This window comes from Bemisia tabaci, chromosome 4 (genome assembly GCF_918797505.1).
Source record: "Bemisia tabaci chromosome 4, PGI_BMITA_v3".
In the NCBI taxonomy this organism is placed as follows: domain Eukaryota; kingdom Metazoa; phylum Arthropoda; class Insecta; order Hemiptera; family Aleyrodidae; genus Bemisia; species Bemisia tabaci.
Genome location: NC_092796.1, coordinates 62,180,118 through 62,196,295, shown reverse-complemented (window position 1 = coordinate 62,196,295; position 16,178 = coordinate 62,180,118). Strand labels below are relative to the sequence as shown.

The 16,178-nt window shown below is 35.9% G+C and overlaps 2 protein-coding genes across 3 annotated transcripts in view; one reads left to right on the top strand and one right to left on the bottom strand.

Annotated features, from left to right (window-relative positions):
* Nucleotides 1-9,132, top strand: part of 5PtaseI (inositol polyphosphate-5-phosphatase A) — a 31,452-nt gene extending 22,320 nt beyond the window's left edge. For both annotated transcript variants that reach the window (XM_019043464.2, XM_072300225.1), the window contains one exon: nt 4,377-9,132. In XM_019043464.2, coding sequence (XP_018899009.1) covers nt 4,377-4,534 — 158 coding nt within the window. In that variant the 3' untranslated portion in view covers nt 4,535-9,132. The remainder of the gene's footprint in view (nt 1-4,376) is intronic.
* Nucleotides 9,133-11,466: 2,334 nt separating this feature from the next.
* Nucleotides 11,467-15,954, bottom strand: RpL40 (ribosomal protein L40). The gene is made up of 3 exons (XM_019043538.2): nt 15,798-15,954; nt 13,812-14,010; nt 11,467-11,768 (listed from the first exon to the last, which is right to left on the bottom strand). Exons 2-3 carry the CDS (start codon nt 13,999-14,001, stop codon nt 11,572-11,574), a joined length of 387 nt encoding a protein of 128 aa, XP_018899083.1. The 5' UTR covers nt 14,002-14,010; nt 15,798-15,954; the 3' UTR covers nt 11,467-11,571.
* Between the last annotated feature and the right edge of the window lie 224 nt (nt 15,955-16,178).

Below are 16,178 nucleotides of genomic sequence, written 5' to 3'. Positions count from 1 at the left end.
TCAAGTCTCGAATCTGTGTATTTTTGAGGGCAGAGTTCGAGAATACCAATAGTTTATTCCTATTATATTGGGATTTTTTGCCAAGTCAACATTTTCCTGCTGAAAAATTTTACACTTCCTCGAAAAATTCGATTTTCTATGAAACTGGTAGATTACGGGTTGAAATCCTGATTATTTTCGAATTCAGGAGGCCAAAATATAGACCGAGCTAACCATGACACACCTGAGACCCTCTCCCACACTTCCTCATACCGAAGTTTCTTTGAAGAAATGACAAAATCCGCCTGTTCACCTACCGTGTGCAAACATTTGCTTTGAGTCTAAATGACAAAATCAAGTTTTTTTTGTAAATGTTCACATGAAGCCTATCACACGAACTTTTTGGAATTCAGAAATGACCGCAATTTCTTTTCATTGCGTAAAAGTCATTTGGAAAGTCGAACTCTCCAGAAAACAAGGGTTTTCTGGGGGAAAAATGTCAATTTTTAACATTAAAAACCTATGATTCATTAGAGTCTAAAATGTTTTAGTCCTAAATTTTTTTTACAAATGACAGAGAATACCTACCAAGTAGGTCATAATGCCAATTCTTTTGTTGATAGTCTCAAGTAGAAATTGTCAAAAGACTGGTAAAGTTTGTTGCACTCCTGCAAGACTATTAGTCCTGAAAGATAAATATATGAATGCAATGCTTGTTATCAACATGGCCTGGATGGCACATGAATAACATAATTTTTTGTTTGGATTTTTTCGTGGATAGGAATTTTCCAATTTTTATCTTAACTTCTTTTATTCATGATCTTTATTTTGTTTATTCCTCAGATACATTTTAATACATAATAATTGTGTTTTTGTGTTAAAAAGTCATTTTAGTTTCTTCGTGACTAGAATTTATCAGGATAAATTACACAAATTTTTGCCGTTAAAATTTTGTATTAAGTGTGGGTACCCCGATTTCTGCTCTTCTGTAGTATGTTAGTCCTACCTTAGGCCACCATGGTAGCCAAGGACTGATATTTTTAACAACGTAGATATTAGTCTCTAATGCATAGGATATCCAAAAAGCACTCGGACTAGTTCTGTAATTTAAAGCCAGAGACTTTATTTTGGCTTCATCAGAAAGATCAACTTCAATTCAGTCTATAATAGACTCATTTGGTCAAAAATTGACGAAGTAATGGTAGTTCAAGTAAAACATAAATCAAACCCCTTGCCATTTATATCGAAGCGTTACCTACTCTTCTTCAACGTAGACTCTAAAATGGATGTTTTCAGGAAGTTTTCATACTATGCAAAACAGGGAAACCAAGAGAACTGGGCAATGCTGCTCAGACAGATCACTAACATGACAGAATATGTCGGACAGAATCATCTACCGAACACCCTCTTCCCCACTCAGTGACAGTTCACAGTGTATGCGTGGTCGACGTATAGCAATTTGTGAGCAATTTTGGTTTCACTTTTATCAAATCGCTTAGATCAAGTCGTCCTACTTCCAAGTATCATATTTCGCTTTAATTATACAAGATCTCGAAAAAAAATTCTCTTTTGATACTTAAAAAGTTAAATGTATATGTTTACTTTTACAGTTGATAAATTTGGTCATGTGATGATGACAATGGGAAAATATTTTTTTTACTCGTGTTTCATACCTTAGTGATTTACGTATCATTTGATTTCGTTCATGCTGTTTTAATATTTGTTTACTGTTTCTATTTTACTGTTTGGCAAAATTACTAATTTTACTTAACAGCAGCTGGTAAGTACTTCTTTCTCAGCCACTAATGTAACAGAAGCTAATATAACATTCCAGAAATCTAGAAAATAACATTGAAATAATAGTTTCATCGATCTCAGAAATGATTAGAAATTCAGTTCTATTACATGACCTGTCCTACTGTAACTATTTTTGTTTGCCTGCACAAGAGTTATTGCCAAATCTTTTGCGATACCTTTAACTGTAAAGTCTGCAGTTGTTTTTACATGCTCAGAAATAATAGTTCTCAGGTTTGCTCCATGCCTGTTATCATTTGCGGTTATGAACAGAATTTGAATTAATCAGCGCCTTATATTCAATTTTTGGTCGTATTTTTTTGTGAAACCGTTGTAAAATTTAACAGCGTTTTGGCTGAAAAATCCAACCTAACATTTGCATCCGGGCGTTACCCATGCACTTTAAAAGGAACTCTGCATAAGCAAATGAAGAGGATTCTTTCAATTAGCCTTGTACCTGAGAAGGAATATCCAACAGAAACACCCTTTTTTTCTCCCTGAAAGTTTGAAGAATTTGTTGTCGCATCGAGAACTTGCCTAGCAGATTGTAAAAAGTGTGCCGTGATAGCACCTTGCTGCCTCAATGTCACTTAATTGTGTTACTTTTTCATTCATTTAATCTTTTAACATTTTTTTTTCTTTAGTTGTTTGTTTGTTCGTTCGTTCGTTGGTTCGTATTTTTTTTCTTTTTTCTAGATGTACATTTTTGTTGATTTTCCTGCACTGCATTGCTGTCAGATTTCCTGTAGTATATAGCCCGTAGTTAATTCACCTTCTGTTTGCACTAAGTGTTGAGTGTTCAATCTTTTGAGAAGGCAGTCCGTTGATATTTAGTGGGACCGTTACAATAATTCTGATCATTCATTGGCTGGAGCTTTTAGTGTCAAGAATTTTGCCCCCAAGTCTCTAAAAGAAAGCACCCGGAGTAGAAATAAAAATAAATGAGTGATTTTGTCCGTCCTGTAAATATTTAACCTCTTCAAACATTCTCCTCTCCCTTAATTGGTACGTATGTTTAATGATTTTATATTTTTATAAATGCCTCGAGAAACATAAGAAGTCTCAAGTTGAAATGCAAATATACTTTGAGTATCTATTCTCCTGGCCAAAATAAGATTTTCTCGCCATCCAAAAATTTTTCTTTTGAGTTATCTCTAGGGAGTATATTGTCCTCTAAAGTTTTAAGAAATAAATCAAATCTTTTGAATTGCAGTGGCACCAAATAACTCAAATTTTGGGCTGTGCAGTCTTTATCTGTTTTACCTATTCATGGCTACATTAAACGTAAAAAATAAAAATATTGAGAACTTGCAGGGGCCTCTACTTTTGAAACCCGCCATGCAATCGGAGATCCCCTCAAACCTTCTTTTTTTCAACTTTTTACCTTTTTTTTTCTTTTTTTTCTTTCTTTTTTTTTGCCTAAAATGAAAAGTATATGTACAGAATGTACTGCCGTATATTATTCATGCCACCTCAAAATATTTAATTTTTTTTTTACTTAACTTCAAAGGGTCTTATTCTTATTACTACCCTTCTTCAATGTGGTTTGATAACAAAAAAATTCGAGCAGAAAAGTCTCATTTTATCCCATGTATCTTATCTGCATTTTGATTATAGAAACTTAGTTTACTAATAAGAATTTTTTTCTCCCTTTAAATTCCATCTCTCAGTACATACGTAGCGAAGTTGCCATATTATCACAAAAGTGGGTCCAGTATTGCCTTGCAACAGTAGCAGTGCTGCTGCAGTTCACCTATTTCCAGTATTGTTGCATTGAATTTTTCAGCTAAATACTGTTTAATAACTTTTTATGCCTGGAGGTTAAATTTTACAAGTATTGGTACATTCTTCATATAGCAGCAAAGTTGCTGATAATGTCTATTGCCAAGCTGTTTCAAAGTATAAAATAATTAACTCGTGTCATGTTTAAGATTCAACTTCCTTGGTTAGCACGGAATATTCTCCCTTCAGTGACGTTTTAAAAATCTTGCTCAGCAACATTGCAATCCAGTGCATTAATATCATTGTAACTACATTACCTTAACATCGCTATCATTAGTATTGCATGTCAATGGCAACAATTCCACATCACTCCTTTGTTGGGTGGGCATTTTTCATTTAGTAAAAGCTCATTGCAAACTTTTGCGAGCAAAGCAAATTTTAAAAAACAAGCTATCCCTTGTCCGGATAATTCCAGGCAAAATTTGTTTTGTCTTCCTTTGAAGTAGGTAACACTTAAGTAAGAGCAAAGAAATAGGCACTGAAAATTCAGGGTTGCCATGTCTTGGAAAATCTGGGAAACTCAGGCAGTTCAAGCAACAAATAAGGAGTTACACCTGAAACTTTAAAAAAAATGGATTATTTACCTATGGCTTTCCTCACTTATGGCCAGTCACTTTTTTCTGCAGTTGTAGACTTCTTTTACATTAAAATTATTTAAGATCAGGCCACCATGACCATTCTGTCAGGAAAGATTTTAAAAAAATAACTGGAATGTTGTGGAAAGCCCCCTTGCGTCACTAAGTTTGAAAGGCAGGTATAATAAGTTATCATTAACCTGTGAATAATTCTGGTAATATTGGTTATTTTCATTTTCTTTGCAGATAAGCAGCAGGCTATTGTTTGGGAACGTTCTTTGTCGTTTAAAATTCAAGAGCGCATGCTGACAGACCCAGCAGCTATCACCAGACTACTAAGTAATGATGATGAGACCAACTTGAAAGCAGAGGCAGTCAAAGCATTCAAAGAAACAACTGTCTGAATTGTAAAGACTCCTCTTTTAAGTATCTAGTCAATCATTGGTTCTCTTCCTTCTGTAGTTTAATTAAGGTAAAATTGCAAGGCAACAAAATCAGAATGTTGATTCTCTTTCCTCGTATTACGACTTAACTACCTATTACATATTGGTTTTAATTCCTACTATGGACACCCAAGAATGTACTCTGCTGTGGTATTTCAAAAATTCCAATTCTAAAGCATTTAAATAAAAAATGTAGCTTGAAGAAATGTAATTTGAAATCAAGTCACTAAACCAGGAGGATATTCTTTTTTTAAGCTTTATCTTATTTTGACCAATTGCAGGGTGCCAGCGAATGTGGCTCTCTTTGGAGTCATATCTTATAATTGCTCATCCTTATAATATAGACTGATCATATAGCAGAGAAAAATAAATGATAGCTCTGTAGTATTCAGTTAACACTGAAACAATGAAAAGAACGTTTCAGACAAAACAATTAGGTAAAGTTACTCAGAAGATTGTCTGCAACATGGAAAAAATAAGTTTTTGTCAATGTAGTGAGTCATTGCCACTTTGAAAAAGTTTTGCGATAATGTTTCTGAAATGTTTCATGGAACTGTTTTGAACATTGCTAAAACATTTTACTGGAGCATTATAAGGACCGACACATTATTGGTGAATATATCATTATTTGCAATAAGGGCTGTGATTCTCTAATCAGCCCCATGGGCATGCGGCTATGGGGAGGGAGGGTCTAAGTGAATGTTCAACATTTCGCCTGATTGCTACTCAAGAGACAGTTCTACGCCTGAATGAAGTTAAGCCTTTGCACTTTTGATAATGAAAAATTGATGATGTAAGTGCCCAATTAGATTTCTCAGATGTGCCTGAGTGTATTGACATGAAGCTCTGAAAATGAGAGCGCAACACTTAACTAAATATAAGTATGAAAAATAAAAATAAAATAACCAGAAGAAAATAACTAAAGTCATAATAAGTGAGGAAAACGAGATGAAAAACCTTTCTTCCATGACAAGTAAGGGTCCAGAGAAAACGGGAACCACGCACCGTATATCTGGTTTCCGTGAATGGCAATGTGAACAACACATGTCTAAAACCTCAACATTTCTTGAATGTTTATTATGAATGTTTCATACACGTTTTTGAGAAGGTCCACAATGTAGATAACTGAAGAGCTCCGCCACTTTCCTGAAACATTACATGGGAAACATTCTTGTTGCGTTGTTAGAAATAACGTCCCTGAAACATTCGGTGTTATCTGGGTATGTATCGACATAATCAATCTAATTATTTTGATACCATTTGTATACAGATCGTTCTGAAGTGAAAAAAATAATAGAATGAATGTTTCTTCTAGCTCTCTAACTTAAGTCTCTTTCAAGATTAGAGTTTTCTCCTCAGAAAGACGTGTTTCAAATGCATAGCATTTATATTATAAATAGGATAAAAAAATAGGTTTCCTTTTATTTCTGTTCATTGTTTTGTCAAAAATATTATTCTTGAAGTACCAATAAATAATCCTCCTGTTTTATTGATTTTCATAGAGGTGATGAATTTTTAAAGAGCTTTTTTTATTTTATCTAAACGTCAGTTGTAAATTTAAATTTATCCACTAAAAGGTTGTAAATTATGATACATATTATGCAAGAAATATATCTAGATATATGAGGAAAGGAACTAGACAATTAAAATTATGAAGGGTGGTCATGATCGGGAACTGCCTCAATGATATCCTGCAAGTAGCAGAAGACTGCCCATGCCTACATGCTAGACAGCATCTAGATTCCTTGAGGAGGAGCCTACAGTACTAGACAGATCGGTGAGAGAGATGGCATATAAATGGGTTTTCTTAGGTACAGCAATGTTTTCTTTTTTTGTGAGGAACGAAAATCGGGATGTTTTCTCACTCAGGAAATCCAGAAAGTCAAGACTTTGTTTAATACAAATGTAATACAAATTGTTCTAAAAATGGCTATGCTCATTGCAGGAACCTTAAAATGCCTTGAATGGAAAGTTTTCAATACTTTCAATTTATTTTTTTAAGGGGGAGAGGGTGACAATTACCTTCTTATGCTCTGAGGTAAAGTGAGGGGATAATGGCGAAGGTGGAAATCGGGTGTCACAAAATCGCTTATAGTAACCTAATGGTCATGGAGACATGATCTGGTTTAGTGAGCAATCGAAATCCCATTGATTCATTGTATTTATGCTCTGGTTATAACAACAATCTAATATAACGACTAAGTAAGGCTCGTCCCCAGTAGGTTGTTTTACCCGATTTTAACTGTATCTCCTTGCTGTCAAAACTTTCATGATTTTATGATTTATGCTCAACCTTAATTGCTTTGTAAAGTTTAACCAATATTTTATACCCACCTGTCTAGAATCTGTGTTGGTTTAGTCCCTAAAAAACATTTAAAAAGGACTAGGCATGGGATACTGAGAAATCTAGCACTATGACTAAAATTGAAGATTTTTCGTCGTGATATTCCTCACCGCCTCCTGAGAAAGATGAGCTTTTATAATCGAACTTTCTTTGCGCCAGTCTTGATAAAGCGGATCTAAAAAGCACTTTTCTATGCAGTTTTATTTGCATTATCAAATAAATAAAATTCAAGTGATCAAGCAGCGAGCTCCTTTATCCTAATTTGGCGTTGGCTGGAGAGAGAAAAAGGCGCGTCAACTCAGTGGAAAACAAAAGATTCTGTATTTCCCGTTGCTGTCAAATTGCCAAAAAATTCACTTTTCATGCCCGATTTTCTCGAGTTTGGCACTTAAAGTTCGATTTTAAATGCTCATTGTACTCGGGGAATCGTAAAGAACATATAAACAAATATTGAAATCGATACCTAGAGCCGAATTTCTTGGTATTTGGTGGGCAATCCTTTGATGTCTGTCTTTCTCAATTTTCAGTTCTTTCTTAACTCACACACACACATATATATATATATATTACTTTTATCCAATATTTTATATGTCAATATATATACATAAATACAACGCAAGAACACGACCTGCATGCATTGAGTATTGATCGGGCTACTTTAAATTCTCTGATTCTTATATAAATAAATATTTCTTTAAATATTTGTACAGTCAGTTTCTCCTATGTTGGAAGAATCATAGGACGAGCAGCCTTAGTGTTTGTTCTATGTCCAGTGTTTTATTTTTTTTTTAATTTTTTTTTTTATAATATCCTCTACTCACAATAGGAAGAGTAGCAGGAAACAGACAAATACACTTTTTACTGTGCCTACAGTATACTTCATCTGTGGAAAAGTGCAAAAAACCAATTTTTCAGCCCTAAAATTTCGTTATTTTGTTGATGGAACTTCTTCATTATTCATACACAGTTTGTCGCCTTCCAGCTCCAGCCAAAGTATCAACAAACGCCATTTTTTACACTTCGAAGCAATGCTGCCGGACATCTCATACTGTTTTAATTTTTTCCTTTAAACTTTCATTAAAATTTTAGGGATTAATTTTAAAAAATATTAGGTAAAATTTTCGAGCAATTCTGCTAATTAGTTTTTGCGTAAAAAAATTGGAAAATTTCGATTAGTTTGGCAACTTTTTGCCTGAGCACAAATGGCGCTTGTAATACTTAGGCTGAAAGGTGACTAACTAGTATTTCCAGATCTCTAAGAATAGTTCCAGATTTATATTTCTAAAAGTATTTATTGGCATCACAGAGGAATGCAAAGAACAAATCTGTCTTTACAAAGAATGTTTTGGTAGACAAACTTTCCCATGAAAGGGTGGTTCTGCCTGAGAAACTTTTGAAGGATGGTTATAAACAGCCAAAGAAGACCTCCTAAAAAATTGCCAAATTTAGAAAATGATCGAACAATATGGAATACTGCCACAAACAAATGATCTGTCAATGTGCAAGATGAAGTTTTTAAACATACGGACAAAAGCACCAAGTATATTTGTTTCAAGCTGCATTGAAACCGTCCCGAATATGTCTTTAACAGGTTTTTCCCTGGCCTTTAATGGCCGGAAATCTTAATGCAAACGGTGGGGAATTCGCATGGAATTCGGAGGTGTCTGAAATTTTTTAAATTTCATAGTTCGGAAGAAACTGCCAAGTGAACTGAACATGATTTTCAGAGGCAAATTTTCTCACTCTTAAATCTATTTGTCTACAATTTCCCATATCGGAAAAAAAGCATGTAAAATACTGGGAACGCAGTTCATTTTGCACTCTCATATGCAGTAATAGAATGAAGTATAGAAATTTTCCGTGCTAATTCTCCATTGGGCAAGATATTAGCATAACTGAATTCGGTCACTCATGATAGCAGATTATTTTTCAAGTACGTGATTCCGCTTTTGTCACCCCCCCCCCCCCCCCCTAGCTCCTCAAGTGCACACCTCATCAATTATTTAGAGCCTAATTACGGAGTAAGTAAGCTTATGAAAATTATTTAAGTAATTGATCTCGATCTGTTCCACTTATAAATTTATTTGATTTAATTCTATGCTCATTGTCTGACGCAGTAATGAGTCTGTATCTTGACCTGACATATTCTTCCTGTCTATTTATTGTTGTATCATATTACGTTTTTCTTTGAAGAATATAACATGTTGGCATTAAAGTTATTGAGTACCGCTATTATTCATTCGATTTCACGAAAACTTACCATGTTTGACCTCCTTCTTTGATGTAAACTTGCCTGCAATAGTATTTTGATATTTTCTTTTTAATTTTATTTAAAGAGTCTGGTGAGTAAGAGAGTCAGGAAGCTGTGGGCGTAGTCAATTTTCCTTTTTCTAAGTTCTTTATCAGCTAATATAAGATTCAAATTACTACTCGGTGATACTTCTACTTGAGGGAAATTATAACCACCCCAAGAAAGCACTAGGGCCGGGCTACTGGAGAGTAAAAAAAAGTAGACAAAACTGGCAACATACCTCTTAGCCTTATTTCCTTAACCCCACGTCTGATTTTCAAAGGAGAAGTTGATGTACTTTGTTAATGATCCACAGTCGCCAATGGGCCAACAGCTGTCCCTCTGGGTTGATTCGATGTTAATAATTATGCTCTTTCTCAGTGGAATTCATGCTTTTTCTAAAATCACACCGCGTTCTTTTTCTTTTGGTTCTAAATTTTATGCTGAGTTTCTTTCCTTTTTAGTGTAAGGTATCGCTCAAAAAAGAGGGAGGAGAAGGAAAAAGAAGTTGATGGCCTCCACTTTGTCATAAATTTAAGTGGGCTGGCAAGGTGCGGCGAAGAAGGGTTTTTTCAAAATTTGGCGGGAAGTTCAGCAAAGGGGTCGTCCAGTGTTTGTAAATAATGCAAAATTTGCTTCATTGGGTCGGAGCAAAGACAAAAAAAATCCCATTTTTTGGTGAAATCGATCAACAGATAGGTATCTTATATGTAAATATGTCAAATTATCACGTATTTTAGTAAATTAATCAAATGAAGGATAAACCTTACTTAGGCAGAGGTAATTGAAATGCAAAACAGATCTTTCAACGAAAATTCCCTGTCACCTTTAATATAAATCGGTGAGAATAATTTGGTCATCTTTTCAGAGTTATCCCTCTAAAATTGCATTGTGTACACTTCATTTGATCTTTTCCTGGCTGAATGTTAACAGATACCTCCAAATAGCCCAAATTTTTATCTACAAGGATGTCAACTTGGCAAAATAAACAGGATGCAATCTTACATTTGTCATATACATGGAAATCATATCAGTACCCCAGAGCTAAAAGGCACCTAACTCCATTTTAGTCTTGTTGAGTTATCAGGAGAAAACTGCGCGTCGGCCCTCCTGATTCCAATGTAAATTGCAATATTTGAAACTCTGTAGCTCATAACCAGGGTAAGATAGGTCTACCGAATTTTTCGCACACACGGAACCGTTAATGGAGATTTCATGCCACTAACTATATTTTTCCAAAAATGTGAGTTCGGTACCTATTGGCTCTGGGTGACTAATATGCAGGCCTTTAAAGTCTTTTTAGAGACAAGAAGTGACCTGAGATCAAAACCAAATTTTGCTGTTATTTACAATGGCATAATAATTCTTCGCTCTAATGCTAAGCTCATTTATAAAAAAGAGTTCTCATGGCAGTCAGATGAAATTGAGATTTTTTCAACCTCAACATACCATCTTTAAAAGAGGTGATATTGAAGACTTCAGATGACCAAAGATATGATTTTCTGAACCTTTACAAACATGTGCTTACAACGGGACAAAGTCAATCCAAAGTTATCAGACCCCTCTCCTGATCCCAGGGTCGTTTTTACTATCTCTTGAACCCCAGTCCATACCATATGTGGTGCCACCGTGTGACCATTTCGACAGTGTAACTGCAGAAACGCGTACCTCGGTTTGGGACGTTGCAGTCTCCTTATCGTTCTTCATTTTTTAAATGGAAAGGTACTTGACATCATTTCTGGAAAACTTCCCTGGTTTTTTTTTTTTCTCTGTGAATTTTCTATGAAAATTTTAAGCAACAGCATTGGTTTGTTGTTGATTAAATAAAATGGGAACAGGAATTTTGGAACACAGCATGTGAGATACGCTTTTCTGCAGTTTCACTATTGTTTCGGGTGGATACTTCCTTTAAAGCATGTAAAAAGTTCTTGCCTTCCTACTTTACAAATTGCCTTCTCATTTTAAGAACCCCTTCCTTCCCAAAATTGTCATAATGATAAAAGTTATTTTATTCTTTACTCATGAGTTATGCCAAAAAAAAATTTCATACTAACACAAGCGAGTCTTCCTAATTCTTTATGTGATCTAAAGGAAGTTGCAGTATTCCTACTTTGAAGTTTTTGCTATGGTAGCAACTCTGAACAGCATCAAGTTTCCATGAAATTGAAAGTAAGAGGCGTATCACCACAAAACTATATTCTAAACTATATTCGCTCTTCTTGTTCAGGGAATGTTGATCATAAAATGATAAGCAACATAAAGACTTCAAATTAAAAATTTTATTCAAATTTTGAACGCACGGTATTTGAGAACAATTCAGGAAAAAAAACTTTAAATTTAACGTAAAAAAATGATGAATAGTGTTTACTTCAGCTTCTTCTTTGGGCGCAAGTTGGCACAATTTCCACAGGAGCGTTTGCGGCATTTAGTTGCTCTGGGGTGAAGTCGGGCATAGCACTTGCGGCAGATCATTTTTTCACAATTGTACTTCTGAGCCAGAAGCTTAAGGGTTGGCTCAATAATACCACCTCTGAGACGCAGAACAAGGTGAAGGGTAGACTCTGAAACCAATAAAGTAGAATCATGGTTAATTACTGCTTAAATCCTAAATCATCGAGAAAAGTAAACCAATAGTGTTCTTCAGTTCCCCCTCTCACAACAGGTGCAATTTAAGAGAAAGCATAAGTACCACAGTTTTAACATTGACCATACGTACTTAGTTTTTCTTCTAAATGACAGTACATACTATGAAAATAAACTAACACCTATGTCAGAAAGTCAGTAATTTTGGTTTCAAAATAATGGAAAAGTGTGCGACAATGAAAGAAGGAGTGTTAAAGGTCCTTTTAAGCCCACCTGCATTTTGCTAAATGTTTCATATTTTCAAAGCACTATTCCCCTAGGTAGATTACCTCGTCGAATAATTTATCTATCAAAGCCCACATAACACATAAACACCTTAATCCCAAACTGGTGGAATTGAAAAAAAAATTTTATTTGACGCCTTCCTGGATTACATCACTCATTCAAGAGTTTAATGTAGTGTGATTTATTTAATTTTCTGTCTTTCATAAGGCCTCGAGTGTTAATGACCATTTAGTCCACTCATGCTAATTTTTGATGATCCTTAAGGCCTAGATACACACGGTGATTAATCGCCGCGATTGAAAGACGAAAGCCAACGGAGAGCCTTGATTTCGATATTTCGACGTCAATGGATCGAATCCAGGCTCTCCCTTGGCTTTCGTCTTTCAATCGCAGCGATTAAACGCTGTGTGAATCTAGGCCTTTATGGATTTTAATATGCTCACTTAATGCTTTAGTTATGTAAAACTTTCTTTGATCAAAGAAATGAGAACAGTTTTTAAAAGGATGTAGAAAAAAAGTAGTAAGTGTTCGTTAACTTTAAGAAAAAAACACTAAGAAACAAGGCCCGACCTGTATGTATCAAGGTGGTAAGATAGTGCAATAGTTCTCCATCTTGTACTGATATTCATTAGAACTTAAAATTTTTTACTCTGATCAAAATTTTTGAACTTATTGGCCTTGTTCCCCCCTCCCCCCCAAATAGTGTGGAGCCAGCACTATTTTACCACCTAGATTATTAACTTTTCTCTATACTGCCTAAATTAGAGTAACCTAGAATAAAAGCGGGTACTTCCATCGTCAAAAATGGACTGTTCGCTTGTCCAAATTGTTCAAAATTATGTGTATTCAAATGGACAATGCCATTACTGTCAGTCGGCTTTTCCCATAAATTTAGGTCAATTTTTCTTCCTTTTAATGATTTAATCAGCTCTTTGTTGCTCTGAGCTTTAAAGTTCTGAGGTTTCGGGGAATTACATAGGTACATTTTTGAGATATTTACTTCAGAAATCCCTCTTTTTCATCGCTAATAGCCTTAAGGATCATCGCATCGCTCGCGTGCTTCGATTTGCAGGACCAATCAGAAAATGGACCATTTATCTACAACGATTCATGATAAGGCGAACCCAGAATGCACATTGTGGATAGTCCATTTTTTGATTGGTCAATCGACTCTCCGCGTAAGACAGAATGCGAGTGCTCACTTTTATTCTACATTTCCTTAGTCTAACTTATAAGAAAAAGATCTTCCTAGAGTAGCAAAAATAGGATAAACTCCTGTGCCTAAGGGTCAAAAAGAGGGATACAGCTTATTAACGTGGGTAACACCTGTCATCCACCAAACAACGTATTTAACGAGCATAGTTGCACCTGCATCTGTACGGAGAGAAAATAAGATAATAGTCATCTTTGGTGGTCTTTTTTGAATTGACACATCCTACTTAAGTATTTGAAATGAATTATTTGACTGAGGATGGCACATAAAGTTTTAAAGCACTCTCTTTTGCAATGTGTCAGAGAAGCAGCTACACAATTTGTATCGTGGCATGCCTTGGTTCTAAAATAGTCCTTGCTTTAAAAAGTCTGGAAAGCTTGACGCTCCGGAGAGAAGTATTGATTTAACTCTCATTATTGCTAAGTAAATGAAAGAGCACTCGACGTGGTATAGTACACAGATCTAGAAATCGTTCTGAAAAAAAGAGAAAAAAGTTCACTGACGAGCGCAGTGTTGTAATTACCTTTCTGAATGTTGTAATCTGATAGTGTGCGCCCATCTTCCAATTGTTTGCCTGCAAAAATCAATCTCTGCTGGTCAGGAGGAATGCCTTCTTTGTCTTGAATTTTGCTTTTGACATTTTCGATAGTGTCTGATGCTTCTACTTCAAGAGTGATTGTTTTGCCAGTCAAAGTTTTAACAAAAATCTGCATACTGACTACCTGTAGAGATGAAATAAAGAGGGTTAATTTTACAAAAAATCATCAAGGTGGGATCTCAACAGGTAACAGTAAAAAAAAAAACAAACCTTTTGAGATTAGCTTCTTCCTTAAAAGTGGTTTCATGAACTCTTGGATGAATTTAACCGTTCTTTCGTAAAATTACACATAAGAGAAACTTTACTGACCCTGTCCTTAAAAATTCGTAGCCACTGCACCATTAAACTTGTGAAAATGTTTCAGTAGGATTTTTTCCAGGCTCAAAATTGATCTATTTGACCAAACAAGACTTAAGCCGAGTTTTATTTGAAGCGGGCCAACTGGTGAGTGCTTGAAGAAAATGTTCAAAACATGCATTTTTAGCTTCAAAAACGCAGTTCTTGACCTTCAACTATTCGATCTTTCCGCCAGTTGCAAATTTTTGGAACTTCTTGGCTTTGATTTCCCCTCGAAATGGTGTGGACCCAGCACTATTTCTCCACCTTTTAATAAGATAGGCACTGCTATGGTTGGTCTAGTTTTTAAGGAATTTTAGTTGAATGAAATTTCGTTAGCATGGTGCTCTGATCTTCAAGTTTTAACAGCATTCCATCAGAAGAATTCCTAGCACTTTACCACAGAAATGCTGCACAGATGTGCCATTAAGCGATTCAAATATCAGAGATAGGAATAACCACCTCCCGCAGTTTGTGATGCAGTGATCCTAGAGTGCATTGTATGGTAAGTCAATATTATAATTATAGATTGATTGCTTTGTTTGACCCCATAAGACTGGAATGGTATTAAAGTCTGCGCCAGCGAAGTATACACACATGTAGATTGCAACGGAAGATCCGCTATCTTGCACTTGAATTCACTTTTCATGTAACTGATGTTCGACCATGGAGTACTTTGAGTCACAATGTAAGTGGGAGAGCTGGCACCACTTTCAAGAATTTTCTAGGTCCCGAATTCCTGGACTTCTGTGTGACGCCAGGTAACTTATTCGATACATGATTAATTGTTTTCCATGCACGAGTACCCAGCCATCCAATGTAAACAAAGAAGATAAGAATTGCCGCATGACCCACACCGCCATGTTGAATCGAACGGGTATCAAAAAGTGACCACAGCTCAAGCCGGGCTCGGAACTTGTTGAGCAGAACATGGCGCCAGCTTTCCCATTAATAATACAACTTTTTGTACTCTGTGTGTCAGACGATCTTCTGCCCCTCTTGAAAAGTGCTTGAACTTATTTCACATTGACTCAGTGTGGAATGATTATCCTGGATTGTCCCTTTCCATGGATGTGCGCAGTGCTGAGACATACTTAAGAAAATGAGGACATCGTCGTATTCGCTCCTTTGTTACCTCATCAGACACGATGGAAAAGAAATGAACATATCTTCACGTGCATGAGACTGGGACTGCGATCAAGTATAGGTGCAGTGGTTTGGAATGACCAAACATAACCTCCACAGAAAACGAGGCTATGGCAAGGGTTAGATTTCACATTATGAGCCACAATAGAATTTAGTCTCCCACTTCAGAGATAGCTGGAAAGGCAAAAACATAATGAAAAAAGAGTAAATAGAGGTGAAGAGAGACTGTTGAGAGAACAACCCGGAACGAAGATAGAAAAGAAGGTTTGAAGGCCTGAAACTCGTGGTACACGCTGGCTCATCAACTGGAGTTCAGGAATTCAGGATACTATAAAAACTAGATTGCAGAGCAAACGCTTTAGTGATCGCCTACCCACAATGATTTAAGTTCGAAAATCTATGAGAGAATTATTATGTACACAGACTTACGTTCAAAGTGCACTTCCAAGACGAAAAGTTTTAACAGATGTTAAAGGATTCCTCGGGTTATATCACGTTGGCTCGTTCCGCCGTCTCCGTCACCGTCATAGACTAATAACTAATAAGAGTGGTGATGCACGTCAAAAAGTGTTGACGATTGCGGATTGAGGTTTGTTATTTTGTCTCTATACTGGTCTGTACAGCAAGGTAAACGCCAGAGAGAACGCAACTCAAGCGAAGATTGTGACAAAGTTGGGTCATATAAAGCGTAAAGCTACCTCATTCTCTTCTTATTGGCTCCCTGCAAGAACTGGTCCCTGCTCCCTGCTTCTTATTCTTCTTGTGTTCTCGCTTTGGTTCTTGCTTGCTAGTTCTCGCGCAAATTATGAA